The following is a 26,526-nucleotide window of genomic DNA, read 5'->3' as shown; positions in this document are numbered from 1 at the left end:
GCAGCTCAATTTTTTATGTTTCATCTGGTAGATCAATTTTGTCCTGACACAGAGGCTAAATCTGGAATATGAGTTGTTAAAGATCATCAAAAGGCTTTCATATCCATCATTAGCCCTGTGTAGGCCAGGAGGGGAAACATGAAGGGCAGAAAGAGGAATATGCTTGTTTTCTATGTTCCCTGGCCCACACTTACCTGTGGCCCAAGGGGTTATGCCAGGAAGTGCCGTGGGGGCATGAAGCTTGCCTTATAGTCTTCCTCTCATGTTCCCCTCCCTCAAGGACCCAGCCTGCTGCTTTCAGGCAGTACCACCTGTCTGCTGGGCAGCATTGCACGGCCCTCTGCCCTCAACCTTTCTGCCACCTCTCCTCCAACAAGTGACTAAGATGCTAATAACTGACACTTGAATGACTAAGTGCTTCCTCAGGCCTCACACTCCTGCCCGCTCTGGCTGGGCAGGGGACAGCCACTCTCACTCTCCCATTAGAGCCAGGGAACCAGGCAGCCGGGGTGGTGAGCAGTGAGCTCTGTGAAGTGGGAACTCGGTAGCCAGCACTTTCTGTTACATCTGTCACACTGTCTCTGCATCTCTCCTCAGGACCAAGAGCTGGAGAAGAACTTAGTGAGTTTGGATTTATACACCATGTAGTAGTAGGTGACCTTGGGAAAACAATTTTATTTTTCGCTGCCTCCAATTACTTACAAAGTGGAAATAATACTGTAACTTGTTTTCATGAGTCCTAAACATGATAATGTATATAAGTACTTAACATAGGACCTAGACCCCCATGAAGATGAAATAAGTTTTAGCTATTCTTAATTATTAGCCCAGGGACATAATTTCCCACTTCCAATTTGAAGCTCAGCTTCTTGGTATAAAATTAGTAATGAATCAGAAGTAGATAACACATTTATATCCCTGCAGTTGAACAGCTTTGGGGAATATTCAGCCTCCTTTAGACTCAGTCTCCTCCTTTTTGAAAGCAGAGATTGGGGGCAGGCGATCCCATAAATCTCTTGAGCTGCAACTAGGACTCCAAGCTTCTGATCCCTTCACTGCAGGGTAAGAGGAAGACCAGAAAGGAACTTGCAAGTCCCTTTTCTCTGCAGATGGAATAGATGCCCTGGGACAGCATTCTGTTTGTGCTGAGAAATTAGTTGTGAGGCTTCTGGTAATGATTCCAGATGGAAATCTGGCTGAAAAGTGGAGAAGGAGCAAGTAGAGCTAACATTTACTGCATCTTCCCATGTGCCAGACACTCCTCCAGGCCTGTGTGCATTGATTGCACCCTTACTGGAACCTGGTGGGTAGGGATCCATGTGCATGTTTCACAGGTTTGGCCACTGAGGCTCATGGTGATGGGACATCTAATCCACGTCCTATAGCTAATGAGGGCAGAGCTGGGATTTAGACAGCAGTCAGCCGGGGGTACCTGGGTGGCTCAGTCAGTTGAGCATCTGGCTTCAGCTCAGGTCATGATCTCACCTGAGATCAGCCCCGCGTCGGGCTCTGAGCTGACAGCTCAGAACCTGGAGCCTGTCTTAGGGTTCTGTGTCTTCCTCTCCTTCTGACCCTCCCCTGCTCATGCTGTCTCTCTCTCTCTCAAAAATAAATTTTAAAAACATTAAAAAAATTTTTTTAGACAGCAATCAGCCTGATCCTAAAACTAGGGATGTTCATTCAACAATTGCATCATCACAGTGACCCCTTATGTATGGGGTAAATGAATCCTGGCTAAATCAGGCTATCCTCAGCTGCCTTCTCCTCCAGGGACCAAACTTCCCAGTTTCTAAAGCATTGTTTCTATGCGTTCCTTCAAATCATGGAAGCTTAGCAGTGATATTGTGTGAGCTCTGAAGTGATGCTGGCTTGGGAGTATTTCCCTTCACCTCCTACTCACCTCCGTGAGCTTGTGGCACAGAACTGACTCCATGTGTGCGGGATCAAGGGCCTGGTGGGGCCGGCATCCTGCTGCCGGGGTTCAGGGCAGTCACCTCATGGAGCTGATCAAGACATCAAGAGCCTTCTAAAGGAGTGAAAGGGGAGGGATTCCGGACGAACATTTCCTCAGGACCTACGCTGTGCCAGCTGCTGTCTGAGCAATGTCTGCATCTCTGCTGCACTGTAACTGGACAACATCAGAACTTTCCACTATTCTGCTCCTCAGTTTCCAGCTGGGAAGAGAGTTGTTAAAGGGAACCAAAGATTGACCACTCACATCACACAGGGTGGGCATCCCAACTGCCTCCCATTGTGGCTGCAGTGACCTCAGTCTGATCCTATAAACCTGCCTGTGTCGGAGGAGGGTGTGAGGTGCGTGTGATCTACTCTCAGAATGTGAATTATAGTGACTATAGTTTTGAATTGAAAAAAAAAATCCATTCTTCATCACCACGTAATATGAATCTATTCTCCAGACAGTTTTCCTGTGTGGCTTCCATAAAAACTCAAGTAGAACTACAGGCATGAACACCAGTAAACTAGATGCCGTATTTCCAGAACATTGCCCATAGATGTGCTCAGCAAACTTGAACATGAAAGACACTACACAAAGTATGATCCAGTAGAACCATAGGAAATACCAATAGCAGAACCATAGAACAATGTATGCACTGAAAAGATCATCTGTCAGATATTTATAACTTGACTTTCACAATTCAGTTTTTCAGCAGAGCTGGTCAAATCTATCTGTTGCCCCGCCCCCACCCCTAAAAAAAATCATCATCTTTTTCCTTTGTGAGAGACATTTCGGGACCCAACAACAACAGAACATTCCAACAATGGAAGAGTAATTAAGGGAGTTCCCCAGCACTCCCAAGTTCACACGGTGGTTAATGGGAAATTTTACTGCTGCCAAGTAGATTGCCAAATCCATTTATTTCTGTTGCTGGCATTTCCTAAATTCTCCCAAAATGTCAATACTTTTTCAAAGCAAGCATCTGCTTTTAGTTTAAATGAATATGTCATGAGATTTTAGACAGGAATCCAAAAAGTTTTCTAAATTGACAAACTTAACAGGTCCTTAATTACTAAAAGAAAATATGGTGAAGCCTTATTTGCTTTCACTAAATATCTGTCATTGAGACAGAGCCAGGAAAGTGAGATGATGTGAATGTTTTTACTTAACACACGAGAAAAACAGCCCCACTGCTATATAACCAAAGGGAAAATTCCCTGTGAAGCTACAAATGTTTAATGGCAAAATTTGCACATTATGAGCAAGATCTAATTTCTACTTAATGTTTCTCTCATGAAATCAATGATGAAGACGTTATTGGTCCCAGGAAGCCCTTCTCAGGACTTCTAGCCTTTTGGAAGGTCCTGGGGAGTGGGGACTATAGAGAGTAGAGTTTTGCTTGCAGAATATTAGGAGATTTTTACTTATGTTGTGATGCCGGCATGGATGACACAGAAGCTAAGGCTTGGATGCAGAGCATCCACAACAGAGCCACGAATAGAGAGAAACCATGTCTTCCCATGCAGTATTTCTTCGTGTCCCCTCCACCTGTCCTGACTCCAGCCTCCCCATCATCCAGCCAGGTCAACTGGCCGCTGTGACTGTCTTTGGCTCTGATTGTCCCCGGGGAGTCTTTCTTTTCCTAACTTATATCATCCTCTTACATCTCGCCTTATATCCAGGATCAATTAAACAGGCAAATCCCACACAGAGCCCGGGCAGAGTTTCTTAAAACATAGGCTCAAGACCCCCCTCAACAGAATCATCCAAGGGGCTTATTAACAATAATGATTCCTGGGCCCTACCCCGGACATACTGAATCTAAGGAGGCCTGGGATTCTTCATCTAACCGAACATGCAATGATTCTTAAGCGCTAAAATTTGAGGACTATTGATCTAAGGGAAAAGGGAAGACAATATTTTATGTCCTTGGTCATCAGCTAGTACAGTCACTTGATGCTTCCTTATTTGGTGAATAACGAAATTCAGGATGCTGAGAGCAATAAATATACCTAACCCCGGAGCAATTTTGCCCCTCCCAGCTTCTCTTACCTATGCAAGGATCCCTAATACTTCCACCAGTGCCAGCTGAACCCCCTAATGAGAGCTCTGACAGTCCTTAGTGTGACCCAAGTTTCCAAAGGGATTCAGAGTGTTCCTTTCTGTGACTTCTAACAGAAGGTATGCCCATGGGGTATGTGCTAAGGTTTGACTTTATCCATTTATTCACCAGTTATGGGCTACTTAACTTAAGCTTTTTCTGTGTAATTCAGAGAAGCAACCTGTGAAGTTGGTTACTTAAATCATGTGCTTGGTCAAATATTAGAGGCAAATAGTATTTCCATATTTTTCCCCTTTTGAATCAACCTGTCAGTTTAGTCCAAACGGTAAAAGAATAGTTCTATGTAGATGGGGCTTACACTGAAAATGAGCTTCTGATTTCCCAAATGCTTATGATGGATCCAAAATGAATGTATTAGTAAGTTTTACTGTCTAATATGCTGTCTAATGCTGGCCCAGGGGTGAGCTGTACTGTGGGAGTACATAGTAATTCCCACTATTAAGAAATTTTATAATGTCTCTTTGAAATTTTCTGCCTCTTTCATATCTTTTCACATGGAGCTAACTACCTAAACCTTTCTTTTCTAAGAAGCTTTCCTGGCTTTTCTGAAGAAGAGGCTCAGAATCGCTCCTGGTTCTTTCTTGCCCAAATATTCGCCTTTAGCAATCACCCCTAACAATACAGACCTACTCCTTTAAGTGGTTCTGCCAGCAGCTGAATGGATTCTGAACCATCAGTCTGAACACTTAAGTCTCTTCAGCTTGGTGTTTGCCTTGAATGAGGTTTCCATGGGTAATGACTGTTACAGGTGTGATTGTACATTCTAGGGCAACTCATTCATTTGGGTATTTAATTATGACTTAAATTATATTAAAAATCTATTATGGTATCAGAGGTAAAAAACACTCTGATGTCTAGCTCTTGACTTTTTGTGAATAGTTTGAAATATAGAAGTATATTACTTTTGAGGGAATTTCAAAAAACACTGCATTCTCCTTGTTTTTAAAATTAACTAAGCAAAGAGAGGGAGACAGGTTTTAGTGGGTGATTTTGGAAACATTAAACAAGCTAATAAAAGCCAAAATATAGATGTAGTACCTACTGTGTACCTCAGACACAGGGACGTCTGATAATTTGCCCAAAAAAACACAGCTCTAGTAAATGGTAGGAAAATTTGAAGCCGGTCTTTCTGGTTTTTGACTCTGTGCTTTTAACTACTATACCTGGTAAGTGGAGGTGCTAAATAAATAAAAACTACACTTGTAATTTTCTTATGATTCTAAAGCTTGAAATGCTTCTGTCTTCCTTAAGATTACTTCTATAATATTGAAAGAGTTGTAGAAATGGAGATATAAAATGAATGATTATATTATCCACCTCTGTCAAATTTGATTAGAATACCAAGATGCTTATTTAAGGTTTACAAAGATCTAGGAATAAAGAAAATAGTAAAACCATGGGATTTTTTTTTAAATAAAGAGATTAATTTAGCAGTTATTGAATTCTACTATGTACAGGTCACTTTACTAAAATTATTGAATTTCTACTGTGTACAGATCACTAGTATAAAAGAAATAAGATTAATAAGTCATGGGTCTTGCCTATGAAGGAGTTAAAACCTAGTAATGGTCCCAGACATTGCCCAACATTTAAGAGAGTGGATGCAGAAGTGTTGAGTGTGGCCTGCCCACAGAATGGGACAGATGGGAAGTTCTGAATTAGAATCCTGGTGTCACACTAGCTGTGTGCTGGGGGGCCCATCACTTAGCTCTCCAAATCTCAGTTTATTTGTGTTGAGGTAGAGTTGCTGATATTGTTTCCTAAATCTTAAAAATGGGAATCATGATGCCTAATTCATTATCCTTAAGGAGAATTAAAATGAATAATAGAAAAGAATCACTTACCGGGTCCTTAGCAGAGAGTAAATGCACACAGCTTTTGGGAAATGGGAAGCCTTAACAACAGGCCTTGCGTAGCCCACTCCCTGGTGGACAGACACTCCCTCCTTGGGGGCCAGGGGCAGGGCGCTTCACGCGCTGCGCCATGGCCCTGGAGGAGAAAAGCATGTTGGAGACCAGTCACCCTTTAAAATGTTGAGCTGAATGGGGCGCCTGGGTGGCTCAGTTGGTTAAGCATCCGACTTCAGCTCAGGTCATGATCTCACGGTTCGTGGGTTCGAGCCCAGCATCAGGCTCTGTCAGCTCAGATCCTGGAGCCTGTTTCAGATTCTCTGTCTTCCTCTCTCTCTGACCCTCCCCTACTCACGCTGTCTCTCTCTCTCTCAGAAATAAATTTTAAAAAAAATATTTAAAACATTTTTTTAAATAAATAAAATGTTGAACTGAAGAACAGCAGGCAGCGGCCCCTTTTGGGGCCATAGCAGGGTGTCCAGGCAGCTATTCTTCTCCCATCTTTTCCCTTGTGGAGATACAGAAAGAAAACTACAAGAAAGGCAGCGTATGTATGTTTTCTAATTTTGTTATATGTGTAGGAAGTCTGAGGAGGGATCCTGCTTTGAGCTGGCGAGTCAGCTGATGATAATCCACTGGAAAAGAGCGTTGAGTGGAGGGGAGGGGAGAGCCATCTGTGAAGCATCAGGGCACAAATACCAGGCTGAGAGGCCACGAGACCTGTATGAGGCCTTCCTTTTCACTTGGGACCAAGGCAAATCACCAAAGCCCTCTGAGTCTCATTATCCACTACTTTGCATCAAGACAGATGGCTTATGGCCATAATTCTCAAACCTGGATGGCTGTCATAATCATATGGAGAGTTTCCTTTTAAGAAGTCCAGCCTAAGAACACCAAGGTCTTTTTAGAAGCACCTTAAGTGATTTTAAAGTACAGCGAGGGTAGAAAAGCAGTGAAATAGATCATCTCTTAGGTTCTGTAGGATAAAGGCCAGAGTCCACACAGTCTGGCTGGACTAGTGGGTACCTGGTTATGTTTGGAATGTTGGTCAGAACCATATTGTGGAAGGTTTTAAACAGTGTGTATGCAGCAGGGCATTAATGAAGATTTTTATATAAAGGAATGTGTTGAAAGCAGTGCTCTACAAAATACGTATCTGTAGGTTATCTGCGTGTAGTACAAGAAGAAAGAGGCGACTAGAAGCAGGTTGTGAACTAAGGTGTTAGCGAGCAAAACTGAGTAAGGTGTAGTCTAGTCAATAGAATCGTAGGAATTTGGCCACCGATTTTTAATTAACATGAGGCAATTAGTAGAGAAACATGGGCTGTAACGTGGATAGGAAAAGGGATGCCTCTGAAACCAGAAACGGGTTGAAATGAAGTTCAGTTCTCAAGTGGTAATCATGGTACTATATGACCAGAGAAAATACTGCTGAGATTAATTGTCCTCTATAAGTTATTGTGTCAAAACCACACCTATTTCACAAGCTCCCTCCAAAGGCTGAACAAAATAAGACTAGAAGAAATATCTCTTCTTAACCATTTCTTTCACTTTCAGAAACAAAAACAACAAAATTGCTTATCAATTCCTCAGGCTTTTGTAAAAAACATTTTAAAATATCTGTTAAGGTGGCATGTACCTGACAGCTGTTGGTGTCTGACTCTCAAAGGCTCCCAGGAAAGAGCAGAATCATCCAGGGATGCAGTGCCAAGAGGAAATGCCCTGTCTGCCTGGTCTTTGCACCTTGCAGTACTCCTGTACTAAACAAAATTGCATGATGAGTTATTTTTCTGAAAATGTGCCAGCCCCTCAAGAGAATAGTAGAAATACAGTTTTTCATAAAGAATTGAACTCCTGGTGAGTAACTTTGATGTGAATCTTTCCACCATGTCATGTGAATGGTAATGGACAGCCTCAAGTGTTTAGATTCCTAGGTGTCATTAAGTGGTCATTAATCTCACTGAATTCATATATATATATAAAAAGTTCAAGTTGCCATTCTAACTGATAGGAGCCATGACAAATGAAAATCATTAATTCTTTCCTATCAAATTGTTGTGGGTTTTTTTTTTCCTGTTTATTTTGAAGAGTATCCAAGCTCAGTTATGTCCTGAGGGACTTCATCTTCAGCCTTAATTTCCTAAGTCCAGATCTTCTTTGTGGATTTTGGGAGAATTTCCAAATTAATGCTAATAAAGTATTATGAAATCCTTGGCAAAAGAGCTCTGCTAAGCATGAAATCAGTGTCAAATCACCAATATTAAAAAATAAGCTTTCATTTACAAGTGCCCATGGAAGAAGTACCTCGAGGTACATTTTAGATTAAAAACCCAGAAGTATGTAAACATCCTGGACTTCCGTAGAGTCTAACAGACACTCTTTAAATGTTTGTTAACTAAATGAGTGAATCAATTAAAAAAAAAAACAGCACTAAGACAGCTGTGATGCAAATTTCTTATAACCCTGCAACTTTCAAGCCACATCACAAAGGTAATCCACTGAAGGGCGCAGGTGTTACGCCTTGGTATCTAGGGCAGGAGTGTGCATCAGGAAGAGCCCAGTTAGCTCTGTCCCCGATAAGAAGAGGAGTGCATGGACAGCCGTCTTCCTTAGAAAATGGCTAACATGTAATAGATAATGATAAATGCTTACCAACTCGAACAGTTAAATGGAAGGTCTTTGCTGGAAGCATGACTCTTTTTTTTTCAAGGTCTATGGTAGAAGACTCCTTTCCAGGTAAAATTGCCTTGTAGCATGCTGCTTCTAGTACTTGGAACTCACACTTGTGATGTCAATATTAGTTTTTCCTCTACAGATCTTTGGAGACTGAAGCCATAGGGGGTTTGCAGCAGGAGCCACACTGAGCCACCTTTGCTAATTTATGGAGCAATTCTGCTGAAAACTCAGTATGCGGACAGATTACCAGCGAATCTTTTTTAAATGTAGGATTTGATTCAGGAGGTCTGAATGGGGCCAGAGGCTTTGCATTTCTAACAAGCTCCTGGTGGTGTTGATGATACTGGTCCATGAATCACACAGTCATGCGAGGTGGACTTATAAGTAGTTAGAAAAAGCAGATACGGTGTGATGGAAGAGCACTGGATCTCAACCCAGAAGACTGATTACATGAACATGACGCGTCACTTGAGTTTTCTGAATCCACATTTTCTCATTAGAAAAATGAATATGATAGGACAATGAACACCTGCTGTGTGGGATTGTTGCGAAAATTTATAACATTACGTAAAAATTTACCAGAGTCTATGGCACATTGCCGAATGATTGTTGACCCTAAATAGTGAAAACATAGGCACACAACTCCATAGTGGTATCTATGCTAAAGACAGAGGGACTCTTGGGCTGTATGCTGTCTATACTTCCAGGGATTCTGGTTATTTTTCATCCCACTGCTTAGCAAGTGGCATGTGTTTGTGAAATTGTGTTTGTGGTGAAATTGATCACTGCCACTGTATATTTTTTACTTCAAAAATGTCGATATCAGCATAATGACCCACTGTTTCCCCCATGGCACTAGCAGGAAAGAGAACTGACACCCAAAATACTGGTAATAACTTTGGGGCCTCAAGCCTTCTTTGAATCAGAAATAATCACTTTCGAGAGAAGAATAAAACGAAGAAGACAGAACTAGCCCAGGTTTTCAATAAAACTATGATGAATAAAACAGCCGATCATTCTTTGTCAGCCAGTAGTCACAGTATTTCCTAACTTCGTAAATTATGTATAAATGGATCCCTCATGAACAGCAAGAGCAAAGGTTCACATGAGCAGTTTGGCTGGCTCATCCCTGACAGGTGGCTCGGCCACTGTGAGCACCCAGCCTGTGGTGGTACAGCTAGTCCTCCAGGGCCTCAGCACATCCTCCACATCATTGTAAACTGGCTCCCTTGAATGCCTTCACCACTGCTCCTCTGAGAGTCAAGGTTTCTGGTTAACAAACTTGCAAAATATTAAAAATCTTTCTTTAAGTTTATTTTCTTATTTAGAGAGAGAGAAAGTGGACAAGGGGCAGAGAGAGAGGGAGAGAGAGAATCCCAAGCAGGCTCCACACACGTCAGCGCAAGCCCAACGTGGGACTCGAACTCATGGACCATGAGATCATGACCTGAGCTGAAACCCAGTTGGATGCTTAATAGACCGAGCCACCCGGGCACCCCACACTTGTAAAATATTAAATAAAATTCTCAAAAAAGTGCACAGGAGGAACTAGAAGGTAGAAAAATCAGTGAATAACCTGCAGCATCATTTGCATCTCTTTCCGCTTAGACTTCAGAGAAAGAAACTGTTAGTATCTTGAGACAATCTAGTTTAATTCATTTGCAATGTAATCCAGAGGGAATCAGGTAATCTTTCCTAAAAGAAATCAGATTTTAACACCTAATCAGAGGATTAAAACATAGTATTGTTAAAAGCTATTGTGTTTTCCCTCTTTATAACCTCTAGGTCCCAGGAGAAAAAAGAGGAGGCTATCACCTTACTGAAGGACTCCATTAAATACGGTCCAGAGTTTGCAGATGCATATTCAAGCTTAGCTTCATTGCTGGCCGAGCAGGTAATTATTTGCTTTGAACTTCACATATTTTTTTAGATGTTTATTGTTGAGGGACGCCTGAGTGGGTTCAAACTCATGAACTGTGAGATCATGACCTGAGCCAAAATCAAGAGTTGGATGACTCACAGTTCATGAGTTTGAACCCATTGGACTCTACACTGACAGCATGGATCCTGCTTGGGATTCTCTCTCTTCTTCTGTCTGCCCCTCCCCCACTTGCACTTTCTCTGTCTTTCAAAATAATAATAACAAAAACTTAAAAGTTTTTGCTGTTGACTGTATAAATTAAAATTACCCAGATTTTGGTACTGATGATTCAGTTTGTAAACCAATATTGGACAACTAACCTCTGTGTCTGTTTTCTTCTTGACAGAAATTACAAGCCTATTTTTCTTACTCCAATAATTTTATGTAGTAAAGGTAGCCTTTAGACAAAGATTAGAGGTCATTAGAGGTCATTGATGTATTCTTTATCACTTTGGGGCAAATCTGTCAAGAACAATACACAGTATTTGCTAGTTTTATTGTTATTTCTTATATTTTCCTGGGGACTTGCTAAATGGAGCCAGCTCTCCAAACTCAATCTGGAACCAATTACTGATAATAGATCCTGTGTCTCCATACCTGTTAAAAGATCGCAGAGGCTTATAGAACAGACTCTGAAAAGAGAACATTTCTCATGGCATACATGGTTATTTTTATTCCCCTCCTCTCTGCACCTGTGTCTAAATGACTAGATGCTATTTTTCAGTGTTCTGGATGCATGCCCCCTGCTAAGAGGAAGCAAACATAAATTGTGTGCTCTAAACTGATGATACAGTTTTGTTGACACACATTAGTGCCCTCAACAGACAGTGGATTCTACTACCACACAATTGGCCAGATTGTCTTAAAAATCAAAGTCAACACCTTCGAAAGATGCCCTGCAGCATTCAGTTGGCTTAAATGTAATGAATAATTTGATATTGCATGTCAGTTACATAGAGGTATGATTTGCATTCAAAAAATGTTGGATGTTTCACCAGGAAGCAAATTTAGAACTTTCTGTGGATATTTAAGTGTCAGAAATGATAAGACTTAGTTTTTCATGCTCTGATATTCTCTACATAGTATAGGCAGGCTTTAGACAGAAGCTCAGGTCTGCAGTGGATGATTTCAATGCATGTTTTAGCATAGTGGTTAAGCTGACGTGATGACGGTTGTGTTCTATGTTACACACTGCCGGTCCTCAGCTTCCTTTGGCTTGTGTTGAAGCGGACACTGTGGGAACTTTCTGAAGCGAAAATCGACTCTGTCTTTGTCCTTTTTTCTCACCTCATCCTGGCTCATTCATTATCATAAGAAGACCTTTATCCTGCCTCTGACTGGCTGGGTGTCTGGCAGTTACTCACACATGCCAAGCAGGCTTCCCTCTTGGGGCCTCCGCACTAACTGTTCCCTTTGCCTGCAACAGTTTTCTCCCAGACATCTTAGAGTATCCTTCCTCATGTCATGCTGGTTTCTCTGCAGCGTTACCATATCTGAGGGGTTATCTGCGATTACCCTTTCTAACTAGCAACTTCACACTGACCACCATGTTCTCTCCTTTTTTCCCTGCCTTATGTTTGTCTGTGATCCTTCTCCCACCACTAACTCATGAAAATGACTGTCTCTTCTATTCATGGCTCTTTCCCCATGTCTGTCACATTGTATGCAATCAATAAATTTTGAGTGAATAAATGAATCCATATGAACTGGAGAGCATATGGTCCCTCCAATCCAGTAGTACACAGTCTAAATTTTATTCTTACATTACAGTAGAACCAAGCCTATGGGCCACACTGTTTTGCAGTGTGTCATACCTATGCATGATGCTGTTGTCCTACACGGAGGGATGGTGTGAGAACCACCATGGGAAATTACTCGTTGGAACCATAGAGTTAGGGGTGGGGTTGAGGACAGCACCTGTTGTATCATTCAGTGGCTTCTTTATGAGGACTCAGGAGAAATTTCTTTCATCTCACTATTAGGGGAGGCTCAGCTCCTTTTGAATTACAAGCTTTTTGCTTTATTTTTACTCTAATGCAGGAAAAATCTTACAAATACTGAAAAGGGCCAAGTGTATTTCCATCCCCCTTTCCCCACCCGCAGACTAACAACCATCCAGACTGTATATTCTGCTCTTCTCTATGTGCTGCTTTTACTTCTGGGTTTATTGTTTTCCTTAATTTATTTTATTCAATTTTTGTTTTCAATTTTTATTTTTTATTCTTTTTCTTTGATGTTTTCAATTTTTAAAAGCTACCTCAGTGTCTTTGTGAAATAATGAGGTATAAGTAAGTAAATACAGTTGACTCTTGAACAATGAGGGGGTTAGGGGTGCTGACCACCTGCTCAGCTGAAAATCCACATAGTGACTCCCCAAAAACTTACCTACTAAAAGCCTGTTGTTGATTGGAAGCCTTACCAATAACATAAATAGTTGATTACATATATTGTGTATATTATATGTATTCTATACTCTATTCTTATAACAAAGTAAACTAGGGGAAAGAGAATGTTAGTAAGAAAAGTACAAGGAAACTACATTTAGAGTACTGTGCTCTATTTATTGAAAAAATCCATGTAGAAGTGGACCTGCACTGTTCAAACCTATGTTGTTCAAGGGTCAACGGTAAATAAAGCATTCCATTAATAGTGCCCAGTTCATATCTTTTCTTCCCCAACTCACCAGGACAGATAGTAAACATTTAATTGTTACTTCTTGACGAAAACTATGCTTAAGTAAGTAGGTAGATTATATTGTCACTTACCTAATACCAGCGATAAAACAGTTATGTTGCTTTGGGGGAGTTCTTTACAGATATGAGTAGAATTTGTATCCATTCACACACGTCCATCTTCCTAAAATGCTGGCTTTTCTTTCTCCCCTATGAATCTTGCAGAGTTTTCAAGATCCAATTCAACTCCCACTTCTTCCTCCAAAATTTCTCCACCTCCCCTTCTCGTGGGGAGTCATGTTTCCTAAGAGCTCCTTTTTATCCCTAATGTTTATTTATTTTGAGAGAGAGAGAGTGTGTGCACACAAGTGGGGGAGGGACAGAGAAAAAGGGAGGGAGAGAAACCCAAGCAGAGATCCGCCCTGTCAGCACAGAACCCAACTTGGGGCTCAATCCCACAAACTATGAGATCATGATCTAAACTGAAACCAAGAGTCTGAAGCTTAACTGACTGAGTCACTCAGGCGCCCCTCCTTGGAGCTCCTGTAACGTTAATGGGAACACACACCAACATGCAAGCCAATCACATATTTTTATTTCTTGAATTAATATCTGGAACTATAAGCAGTTTTTCAGGTTTATTTATTTTCTTCACAAGACCATAAGTTTTTTAAGAAAAACAGTGTCTTCTTTGTGTACCTATTTCTTTTCCAAGGCTTAGGATAGTTCACTGTATTATACAGGCATTCACACAGCATGTCTTCACTTGATTTATTTTGGGACTCAGTTACTCTGTGGTGTGATATTAAGAACAATTGACAGGGGATTAGAAGACCTAGTTCTAGACCTTACTCCATAGTTAACCAACTGCACAGACTTGAGTAAGGAGTACTTTACCTCTCTGGGCCCCAATTTTCAAATATGAAAATTGATAAATATTCTAAATTATCTTTACTGCATCTATTGCATTAACATTTTGAATGCCTGAAACTATCTTCTTTAACGTCAACTAAGTGCTTTTGAGTCCTTTTTTTCTGACATTCTTTGTATTAACTACCCTTTCTAGATATTTCACTTGGCAATTCATTAGAATTATTCTTTACCATCTTTTTATTCAAGTACAATTAACATACACTGTTATGTTAGCTTTGGGTGCACAATATTGTGATCAAACAATGCTATATATTACTCAGTGCTCATCAGTATACATGTACTTTTAATGCCCTTAGTGCTAAGGAATGTTTTAATGAGTAGTGTATGGCTCCACTCTACTTAGTACTATTGTTTCTATACAAATACAGCATTAATATCTTAATATTATGAAAAATGATTTGCCTTAATCAGTATCTGGAAGCTTCAATTGTGTCTTCTTTCTAAATTGATAAGCTCCAAGTTGATGAAACATTACTGTACCAAACTTGTGACCTTGAAATTTACTGCAGTCCATTCTGCAGTTTCTTGCTATTAATACATTTTATAGAAAGTGGAAGGTTAAAAAGGACAAGTATACATTTTCCCTCTGTTATTTTTAAGAAGTGTCAGATGCCTTATTTAAATTCAGTAATGGGATAAATTTAATTTTTGTGAACCACAGTGGTAAATTGAAGTAAAGTCATCGTATGTCACATAGTCGAAGTTATGAACAATTTCTAAGAAGAACAAACTGTGATCATGATATTTTCTTCCATACAAGGGTCACATCTTTTGCCAGGCTTTCCTACTCGAAGTTCAAATGTAAAATGCTATGAGATCTAAGAATGCAATTGAAAGATTGGAAGGTTTTCTCTTTTGCTCCTTTGGGCAATTGATTTTAACATCAAAGAGAACAGCTGTTGGGCATAACTCAGGATTGCCATCCCTCTCTGACTTTCAACATCTTGTCTTCATGTTTTGAATTCTTTAGTAATAAAAGAAGGCTTCAGAGGCACAAGCAAGGCACAGAGAAACTGGTAGAGAAAAATCCACCAGCTTAACATTCTTTGGTAGTAAATGAATTCATTTCTTGGTGGCACAGCCTTACTTAATAGCTTTCGAGCATTTCAGAATCTCAGAGTATATCAAAGCAGTGACCACAAACCTTGGTCACTCTGTAACACACTTGTGAAACCATCCCTTCACAGGTCATCTTCCAGTGTCACCTGGACACATGCATGGCCCATGCATACATACTGTGGTCGTGGGCCAATCTAATGATAGAAAATGGTTTCCTCCACTGAGCTAACGTCAGTCATCCTATAATTTGTTCCCTTTGAGCACGATCTAACAGGCATCTTGTTGCACATAGCCGAAGAACACAGCTGTGTCATCCCTTCTCCTAATTATCACTTTTCAAAGCTAACCCTGTTTCTTTCACCTTTGTTTCTCTTTTACCCTGGTTTCCAAATTCTTTGCTTCCGATCATAATCCTTTGCATAGTCCATTTTCCCTATGACAGTATGGCTCCTCATATTGAACTACATGTAGTTCAGCAAGTTCAGAGTGGAAAGAAATGCCTCCTTGGCTTGACATCCTGTATATCTAATAAATGATTCCCTAAAATGAATGATATTGGTTATCTGGCATCCACATGATGCCTTGGCTCACATGGGAGATATAGTCAACTGAAATTTCTTTTTTTTAATTATTTTTTAATATAATTTATTGTCAAGTTGGCTAGCGTATAGTGTATACAGTGTGCTCTTGGTTTCAGTGGTAAATTCCCCTGATTCATCACTTATGTACAACACCCAGTGCTCATCCCAACAAGTGCCCTCCTCAGTGTCCATCACTCATTTTCCCCTCTCCCCCACCTCCCATCAATCCTCAGTTTGTTCTCTGCATTTAAGAGTCTTTTATGGTTTGCCTCCCTCCCTCTCTGTTTGTAACTATTTTTCCCCTTCCCTTCCCCCATGGTCTTCTGTTAAGTTTCTCAAGTTCCACATATGAGTGAAAGCATGTATCTTTCTTTCTCTGACTGACTTATTTCACTTAGCATAATACCCTCCAGTTCCACCCACATTGCTGCAAATGGCATGATTTCATTCTTTCTCATTGCCATGTAATATTCCATTGTGTATATAACCACATCTTCTTTATCCATTCATCAGTTGATGGACATTTAGGCTCTTTCCATGATTTGGCTATTGTTGAAAGTGCTGCTGTGAACATTGGGGTCCATGTGCCCCTATGCATTAGCACTCCTGTATCCCTTGGGTAAATTCCTAGTAGTGCTATTGCCAGGTCATAAGGGAGTTCTGTTTTTAATGTTTTGAGGAACCTCCACACTGTGTTCCAGAGCAGCAGCACCAGTTTACATTCCCACCAGCAGTGCAGGAGGGTTCCTGTTTCTCCATATCCTCATCAGTATCTGTTGTTTCCTGAGTTGTTCATTTTAGCCACTCTGACCGGTGTGAGGTAGTATATCAGTGTAGTTTTGATTTGTATTTCCCTGGTGATGAGTGATAGTCAACTGAAATTTCTAAAACATGTGAACACTCGTTAGTCCAGGCCTCACCCATTTTACAGGAAAGTTTTTACAGCCTGGATGAAAGGATTCACCTTTATTTGTATTTAATTTCATCTTTTTTATTACCCTGGAAAATTCAGGTGTTCTAGGACTTTTTAGTCCTTTTTTCTGACATTCTTTGTATTAACTACCCTTTCCAGATATTTTACTTGGCAGGTTGAATAAGAATAGTTTCTAGTTACTCATTTACATGTTTGGTTTTAAAAAGTGCTGCAGAGATGAGTAGCGGGTTAGAAAGCCCTACATTGTATCTGTAACATCTTCTCTTCAGGTTGACCTCTATTTTACCTAAGACTTTTTAGGTACAGTTATTTAATTTTTGATTAACCAATCAAATCATATTAGCATCTAACTCACCTCATTTTATCTACTAGGATGTTATGAGATGCTATGTCAGAAACCTGCTTAAATCCTTCCCCTGATTGAAGGCTGTGATTCTATTAAAAGAAAAAAAAAAAAAAAAACAACGAAAACAGGGTTCATTTGCCATGCTCCTGCACACATGCGGCTGTCTGTTGGCACCGCTTCCCGTCCTCACTGCCAGTAAAACTGTGCATGTAATAATCACTTCTGGGATTTGTCTGGGACTAACATTGTGTTCCTTGCTCTGTTGGAACCTGAAGGTAACAACTAATTCTGCTGGGACACAGTAGAGAAATTGAGAAGGGGAAATTTGAAAAATGGGTTAATAAGTCGAAAAGACATTACATGCTGGAGCCTTCTACAGCCCACAATGGACCCCAAATTTGACATTGATAGATAATAAGAAGCAAAGGCAAGTGTCTAGGAAAAGGGTTATAAAACATGAGAGGCGGAAAATATGTGGAAATATGTGGTGTATTTTGAGGAGGCTTTTAAATGCAGTGTGATAGTACTTGAGAGCCTCGTTTCTGGAACAAAGTGTGGGAATGGACAGACGGTATTGTGGAAAAAGAATCTCTTTGTGTTTAACAACTGTCTATATGTGAAGGCTGAAAGGAAAAGAAAATAGAAAATTAAATATTCCTGGGCAGAGCATCTCAAGGACTCAGAAGACACATGGCCACTGAGCACCATGGGGAAGCCAAGGAGAAGGGAGATTTTAGGAAGGGAGGAAAAGAGATCAGCTTCCACATTCCTTTTCTATCACACAAGTAATATCAAAATGTAAATGAAAAGTGAGGAAAAGTCAGAGAAAATAAAATATGGCTTTCATTAATAATATATCTGGAAACAAGAAATACTATTTTTTTTAATACCCTGCAGGTCTTGCATCATACATATATTGTTTTCATACATTCACAAGTAATTCGTATCCTGTTCTTTTCACTTGCCGTTAAGTTATGCATATTATACATATTTTCATGGACTTCATAAATACTGTTTTAATGGCTACTTGGTATCAAAGTGATACATTCTAATTTACATAACAATACCCCAGCTTTTGGATATCGGGGTTCTCTGTATGTGTGTAGCAGTGAACTTTTCCTTTCTTTTAAATGTTTTAAGTTTATTTTGAGAGAGAGAGGAGAGGATCAGAGAGAGAGAGAGAGAGAGAGAGAGAATCCTAAGCTGGCTCCACTCTGTCAACACAGAGCCCAATGTGAGTCTCAAACCCATGAACCCTGAGATCATGACCTGAGCCAAAATCAAGAGTTGGATACTTAACCAACCAAGCCACCCAGGCACCCCAAACTTTTCCTTTCTTATGGCTTTTCCAAAACAATATTTTGAATCATTTCTAATAACAGATTACTAAAAGTGGAAGTCTCATATCAAAGAGTATCAACACATTTCAGTGAGATACCTACCAAATTGCTCTTTAGATACATTACTAATTTGCTTTCCGAAAGAGTAGTACCAGTATTCTCTGCTGCCAGCAGTATACAACCTTTAAGTGTTGAATGTTAGTGGAACATTTAAGTGAAAATATCATGTGGACAGATGGCAGGGAGAAAGATTAGGGCTGGGAAGATGGACTTAGGACTTCAAATAAATAAAATCATGTTACAAGTAGATAATTTCTCTGAGGTGAAAATGAAGAATAGTGTGTGTGTTGGGGTGGGGAGGAATAACTTAAAAAATTTTTTAACCTCATTTCACAGAGAAAAATGTGGAGTTCACAGAATTAAGTGCCATTCAAGATCATACAAATAACAGTGACAGGACCAGGACTAGAGCCTGGTCTTTTGACTCGTTGGCACTGCTCTTTCACTGAATGACACCAAGGTCCCGTGATTGGACCACGGTAATGGGTAGGGTCAATGAGATAGAGTGTGGAAGGAGTGGGAAGGAAAGAGAGAAGTGGTAGAGGAAAGCCAGGAGGGTGAGTTGCCATAGATGTTAGATACATTAAAAAAAAAAAAAAAGTCCAGAAAAAAACTGATACCCCTGTTTGTCTACTGCAGCAAAGAAGTCAAGAAGACTGGGAACAGAAAATAAATTCTTAGATTCAAAGTCAAGGTAGTCTCAGGCTTACTGCTGTCTCTTAGTTCTCCATTACCACTCAAACTGGCTGTATTCCAGCTTCACAGATAGGACTGTAAACATTTATAAGCCCACCATCATTTTTAACCAGCCTACTCTTGCATTAGATTATATAGCTTGCATTATACCAGCAGTAAAGGGAAAAAAAAAATAACACTGCTTATGACCCTGACCTACGGTAAATTATTGCCAGCCCCAGGTTTATATCCTCTTGGAAAACTCAATTAATTAATTTCATAAGAGTTAAAATAAAGTATTTTTCTTTTATGTATTTTGGGATATGACTTCACATGCTATAAGAATGAAAGGAAAATTGGAACAATAAAATGTAAGTTAGGAATATAGATCAAGAGTGAAAAGTCCAGAGTCAACCTTTCTCCTGCCATCCTTTGGGTAGATTCAGCTACATACACTTTGGCCAAATCAACTTGAACTGGACTCTACCTTACCAATTTATCGATTTAATTATTCAGCACATATTTATTGAACATCTAAGTACCACTAAGCATTAGGATTTTTGTAAATGTTTATTCCTTTTTGAAAGATACAGCAGAAGTAGGGGAGGGCAGAGAGATTGGAAGACACAGAATCTGAAGCAGGCTCTGGGCTCTGAGCTATCAGCACAGAACCAGATGCGGTACTTGAACTCACCAACTGCGAGATCATGACCTGAGCCAAAGTCACATGTTTAACCAGCTGAGCCACTCAGGCACCCCAGCATTACAGTTGTTGAACTAAGAAGGTGTGGGTCTTATCCCCGTGGAACTTAAGAGTCTAGAAGGAAGGGTAACCCTTAGCAAAGAATTATAGTACCATATCCAATATCTAACACAGTTACAACAAATGTGCAAAGAGAGAGTACCAGTGAGAATATTATAGGGACCTAACCTAATGTGAGAAGGAGCATTGGAGAACAGGAGAAGTCAACAAAAAGTGATATGTAATCTGATTTCTTAAGAACTTTTAGATATCAGCAAGGTAAAAAAGAATAAGAAAAACTTTCTGGCTAGAGGAAATAAACCGTGTGACGGCTCTGGGGTCGAGAGAGGTAGCATCTCTTCCTTTAAAAGAAAATAGTGTGCCTAGAGGTGCAGAGAATAAGTACAAAAAAGTGTGAGAAGAGTGTGGAGTTGGAAGGAATTGTAATTCTCTGCAAATGTGGGCTTCCCCCACCCCTTTTTTTCTGGTCTCCTGACAATGTTTTATACCTTGCTTACTCTTGTCATTCTTTTAGCTTGTATTTAACAATTCTTAGCATTTTCTCTTTAAAGTGATTACTTCTTGCATACTTAAATTGTTACAGGGTGGTGTTGATCACAGTCTGCTGGGTGATAAAAAAAAAAAAGTTCAAAATTAAGAAATACCTGACATTTCCTTGGTGAGGAGAAATGCCAAGTTAATCAGTTCATTTTCGTTGGACGAGAAAGAGAATTAGACATCAAATATTGGCAGCTCATTTCTCATGAATGTGTATGCTGATGACTGATAGGTGGAAGAACTATTTTGTAAAGAAAATAAAAACAAAGAAGAGGGTGAGAAAGCAGACAATCTATGCTGTGTGTTTTGATCTATGTCTTATTTTTTACTTTTTATTTTTTTAAATTTACATCCAAGTTAGTTAGCATATAGTGCAACAATGATTTCAGAAGTAGATTCCTTAATGCCCCTTACCAATTTAGCCCATCCCCCCTCCCACAACCCCTCCAGTTAACCCTCTGTTTGTTCTCCAAATTTAAGAGTCTCTTATATTTTGTCCCCCTCCCTGTTTTTATATTATTTTTGCATCCCATATGAGCAAAGTCATATATTTGTCTTTGTCTGACTAATTTCACTTAGCATAATACCCTCTAGTTCCATCCATGTAGTTGCAAATGGCAAGATTTCATTCTTTTTGATTGCCGAGTAATACTCTATTGTGTGTATATATATATATATATATATATATATATACACACCACGTCTTCTTTATCCATTCATCCATCAATGGACATTTGATGAGCTGCTATGTTTTGAAGAGTTTCTTAGAGAAATCATTGACATGAATTTAAACATCCATTGATCCTAGACTTACCAAGTTTGTCACAGTAAATGCATTGAGGCATTGGTCTAATGGGGAAATAACCTTATGGCTCTGTGTGTTCATATCATGACCAGAATAAAAATACTTCTAGAAAACAATTCACATGCATGACATGATGTCAGGGCACTAGCACAACTTTTCATCTCCATCTCTGTAGGTCCTTCACCACTCTAAAATAACACATCTTACACCTTCTGCACAGGAAGTGCACGTTACAGGCCCTTCATTAAGCCAGCTGTTCACAAAGTGTTGACGGGGGAACCCTCAGGTCCAAGAAGGTCAATGCCGTTTTCACAATACTACTACTAATTCATTTGCCTTTTTTACTCTCATTCTCTTGTGAGTGTACAGTATTTTTAGAGGATACATGATATATTTACAATCATTAAAAGACTATTACAATATTCTCCCATTTTCCAATGAAACGCCTGTTTGGGACCAGCATTTCTTCACATACTTCAACTAAAAACATAAAAATAGATTAGTGCACACACACACACACACACACACTAAAAACATAAAAATAGATTAGCACGCGCACACACACGAAAAATAGATTAGCACAAAAGTAAATATGGGAATCCAGCTGTCTTCTATTAAGCCAAACATGAAAGAGATTTGCAAAAATATGAAATAATGCTAGTATTCTCACTAACTTTTTTTGCTGTGGAAAAATATTTTTTATTTTTCATACAAATGTGTTATGTTTTAGTTTATTATATCTTAAATACACTAATAAATATTTTAAAAATTTCTCAGCTTTAGGTCTGTTGTAAATGTTGATAGTGTAGCTCACATAAACAAAACTCTTTGGGGTCCTCAGTATTTTTTTAGATTACTGGGGGTCCTCAGTAATTTTTAGAGTATAAAAGGGTCTGCAAAACCAAGAAGTTTGAGGATTGCTGCATTAAGCCCATGTCCATTTGTCCTCTCGGCTGCTGCAAGAAGTTTTCCACACATATCAGTTGGCCCAAGAGAGTAAATTACAATCGAAGCGTTTTTTCCAAAGATCTACTCTTCACTTTCCTTGAGGTAAAAAGCATGCCATGTTGGGTAATGACAGCTTGTAAGAAGTCGAGATGTTGACTGTTTTATCTCTCCCCCAACGCCCATTTTATTTCCACCCTCCTGAAAATTCTTCAGCCTTGGAGAGGAGCCCATGGTTGCATGCTGCCCATTTTAACCATCACCCTCAAAGGTGATTTCATGCTGAGGCAGTGGTTGTTGGGGACTCTGGTGTAAAGCAAACAGTATTATTTGTCAGAGCCATTCTCTGGTCACAAGCATTTTTAATTAAAGTTGTCCTATACATAGCTCATATTCATTTCCTCTGAATCTCACAAGTCAGTAGAGACTAGGAATGATTAGCTTAGGTCAGGACATCTAGCCAGATGAGGTAAATGAAAAGTGAGTGCTGGAAATAGAGCTTCAGGGGTTCGGTACTAGTTACTTGTTAAGATAAATGCATTGCCCTTCCAGAGAAGGTGGAATTTATTTTGAATAAACATCTAGAAGGTATTTTTCTCCCGCGGTGGTGGTTCCCTTTTGTTTTTTTTTAAAGTGAAGTTAATCATTCCTTGAAATTTACAGTCAAGCAAAAGGAAAAGACAGATATTGAAGACATTTTTCATTGACCCAGAGTCTTGAGACAGCCCTTGGGCTCCCGGAGGTACAGGGATGTGATCACCTGCTCTTGACATGCATGGTGTTTTAAATCCCATTACTTCTTTGGACTTTAAAAATTGTAGGGGTGCCTGGGTGGCTTAGTCAGTTAAGCGTCCGACTTTTGCTTAGGTCATGTCTTGCTGTTCGTGGGTTCGAGCCCCGCATCGGGCTCTGTGCTGACTGCTAGCTCAGAGCCTGGAGCCTGTTTCAGAGACTGTGTCTCCCTCTCTCTCTGACCCTCCCCTGCTCACGCTGTCTCTCTCTCTCCTAGAAATAAATTTAAAAAAAATAAAAAATAAAAAAATAAAAAAAATTGTATTTGTAGATTGTATTTGTAGTGGAAACCCAGCCCATAAACCCCTGAATAAGAGAAGTTTTAGATGAAAAAGGTGACATCTTTGTCTATTTCAGAGTAGCAAGAATGTGGGATAAAAGTAAAATGAAATCAGGTAAAGGAGTAATTGTACTTGAAAACTGTTGTTGAGTGTTGTGTTCGACCTTGGCAAGTTAGAATGTGAAGACATCAGTTGTAGTCTTTTTAGGAAACACACCTTTTACTCTCTCACACTTTACTTATACAATGATGGCTCTAAGATCTGAAGTAGCCACGGATATTTTCCTAACACATCTTTATGTGATGCAGCTGCAAGAGCTGATGGTAACAAGCATTCTCGGGCATTTGAATCATGACAGGTGAAGAGAATCTATCTCCTCTCAAGCCTGGGATCACTTCCGGTTGCCCCGAGTACCTTGTGCTTCTCTTCCCATGACGCTGTCACAGTACACTGCATTGTCTTCTTCCTGTCTGACTCCCACTCAATTGCCATGGCAGGATTGTCTATCCTTTTCACCCTCTGTCTTCACCGTATGCTTGGCATGTATGTGGCACTCACAAAATATTTGTTGAGGGGGTGGATGGATATCCAAAAGTATAGTTGTTTCTTTTGATGCCAGAGACACCATTATTTCCAGAAATGCTGCTTTTATTCAGGGCTCACCAATTCCCTGTATGTCCACTGAAAACCTAAATTTTGTAGCTGTCAGGTTTGGGGCAAGTCCTTTAACCACTTTGTACCTAAGTTTCTTCAATAGTTAAAAATAGTGAGTTACTGTTTTTAATATTGTTTCCAGCTCTAATATTCTTTTATTTCTTCTGCTGACAATCTCATCTACTGTATTTTTTGAGGGAGGTGAAGGGGCCGAGGAGAAGGAGACAGAGAATCCCAAGCAGACTTGGTGCTCAGCACAGAGCCCAACATAGGGCTTGATCTTACTACTGAGAGATCATGACCTGACCCATTGTACTTTTAATGATTTGGGGATTTTTATTCATCTTTAAATTTTCTAAGTCTGACAATCAAAAAATACATATACTTTTTAAAATATATATATATATACTATTTAGCAACATGGATCTCAATTTTTGCTGGACTGTGGATTTGTAATTCAAATAAGTGAAACTTGCCAAATCCAAACCATACCTTGTTTCCTAAATGGTACTTAAATGTATGGATTCAAAGAGATGCCAATAGTCATTCCACAAAGGGTAAAATATCTTTATCTTTCTGGGTCAAATCAAATTTTGCTCCTTGGCTTATTGCTCGACACCCAGTGCCTCTTTATTCACAAGGCAAAGGTGTCACCTCTGAGAAAATCAGTGCTGTACATTCCTTTTCATGTGTCAGGATGATGCTGAGTAGGAGCAACTTGCAATAAAATTGTGGAAAACATCCACTCTCAGAGCATATTAAAGGAACAGTTGCTATGTGTTTTATGCCAAATCATTTCCTTTTACCTGACCTTCCCAGCAGGACCAGGAAACCATGAAAGTGTTTACATGTGATTGTTAGAACCTGGGTAGCTTTGATTCATTAAGTAGGTTTTACCTTCTGATATTGGAAGGGTGACATGACAGTCCCAGATGGTTGTGAACAATGTTCCTAAAAGCTAATTCAGAATTGTTAGCGTGCTGAAGTGAACCTTTGGAAGAAGACCAGGACAATTAGCGAATGACCCATTGAAGATGCAACAGTTGATGTGGGCCTTGTCATGAGAGTAGCAGTTGGAGGTATGCCTTCAAAAAGGCCTATATTCCCATTGGAGGGTGTGGCTCTGAGGTGAACACACTAGTTGAATAAAGGAAGGAGTGAACAGTTGAGTGGGTAGTTGAAATATGTTGAGTAAAGAAAGGTCAAGGCAAAGCCGTCTGTCACTTGCATCAGCCTCCCTACTCTTTCCTCAAAAACCTCCCCCAAATAAACCATACAGTATAGGTAAAGGGAGTGCAGGCTACACAAGTGCAGCTGTAAGACAAATGTCCCAGGCCTCCCTGGCTCCCAGTCACATTGTCACCTCTGAAGATATTCCTGTATGGACATAGCCCTCATTTTTTTTTCAAATTTTTAATTTATTTTTGAGAGAAAGGGACAGAGTGTGAGGGAGGGAGGGGCAGAGAGAGAGAGACACACAGATTCTGAAGCAGGTTCCAGGCTCCAAGCTGTCAGCATAGAGCCCGATGTGGGGCTCGAACTCACAAACCGTGAGATCATGACCTGAGCCGAAATTGGCTCCTTAACCAACTGAGTCACCCAGGCACCCCCATAGCCCTCATTTTCAAACAGAAAGTTACTGGGGTGGAGGGCATCCCATTCAAACAAACATTTGAGGCTTTTTCCAACTGTAGGGCAAATCCTTCCAGATGTCTCTTCTTAATAAACGCCGGCTTATATGCCCTAAAGAAACTAATATAAATAGATATGAATTGTAGGAATTTGTGCCATTAGCACTGACTTTAATTCAAAGTGCACAGTGTTTGATCTCAGTGTCTATTGCCTAGAAGATCCTCAGAAAATTAGTTTCTACTTTCTCCACTTATATCGTTCAATTTATTATTGTAGTTTTGTATTTCAGGGCTTCTTTTTAGAGAGTGAGAATGAGTGTGCACACATGAATGGGAGAGAGGGGCAAAGGGAGTGAGAGAATCTTAAGCAGGCTCCACACCCAGCACACAGCCCAACACGGGGCCCCATTAACCTCACGACCCTGAGATCATGACCTGAGCCGAACACTTAACCAGCTGAGCCACCCAGGTGCCCCTATTGTTATTTGTTTTGAACTCTCTCATTAATTTTTCTTTGTTCTCTTTTAAAGGAGAGATTTAAGGAAGCTGAGGAAATATACCAGGCTGGAATAAAGAACTGTCCAGACAGCTCAGACTTACACAACAACTATGGGGTTTTCTTAGTTGATACTGGTGAGTGAAATTAAAGGGAACCTGTTCTGTTGAGATTAGATAATACCATCTATCAAGCAAAATGGCAACCACCCCAGTAATGTCGTGGAAGTAACATTCACTTCTGGGCTTAGCAGGAAACTCATGCTGTTGACAGTCACATTGTACTGTGGGGCTGTCATTTCTCTACATCTTCAAGGTCAGTTCAGCATAATTTTCCCAGTTCATACAGCTCTAAGGAAAACTCCCCAGGTGTCAGGAAGTAGTCTCGATGATTTAATGAGTAGCAGTCCTTTGAGTATCATTTATACAAGTTCATATATCTAAGATGATGAAACATTCCTCAGCAATGATGCAGAACTTACCTCTGAATCTAGTTA

At 39.9% G+C, this 26,526-nt stretch overlaps 1 protein-coding gene across 2 annotated transcripts in view; it reads left to right on the top strand.

Moving 5' to 3' along the window:
* The window catches only part of TMTC1 (transmembrane O-mannosyltransferase targeting cadherins 1), a 272,886-nt gene that overhangs the window by 230,630 nt on the left and 15,730 nt on the right, over nt 1-26,526 (top strand). For both annotated transcript variants that reach the window (XM_039255271.1, XM_039255272.1), the window contains exons 13-14: nt 10,391-10,499; nt 26,065-26,167. In XM_039255271.1, coding sequence (XP_039111202.1) covers nt 10,391-10,499; nt 26,065-26,167 — 212 coding nt within the window. The remainder of the gene's footprint in view (nt 1-10,390; nt 10,500-26,064; nt 26,168-26,526) is intronic.

The sequence above is a fragment of the Hyaena hyaena genome, unplaced genomic scaffold (assembly GCF_003009895.1).
Source record: "Hyaena hyaena isolate Hyena2069 unplaced genomic scaffold, ASM300989v1 scaffold_520, whole genome shotgun sequence".
Lineage (NCBI taxonomy): Eukaryota > Metazoa > Chordata > Mammalia > Carnivora > Hyaenidae > Hyaena > Hyaena hyaena.
Note: the sequence above shows the minus strand (reverse complement) of the source record. Positions and strands in the feature narration are given on the sequence as shown.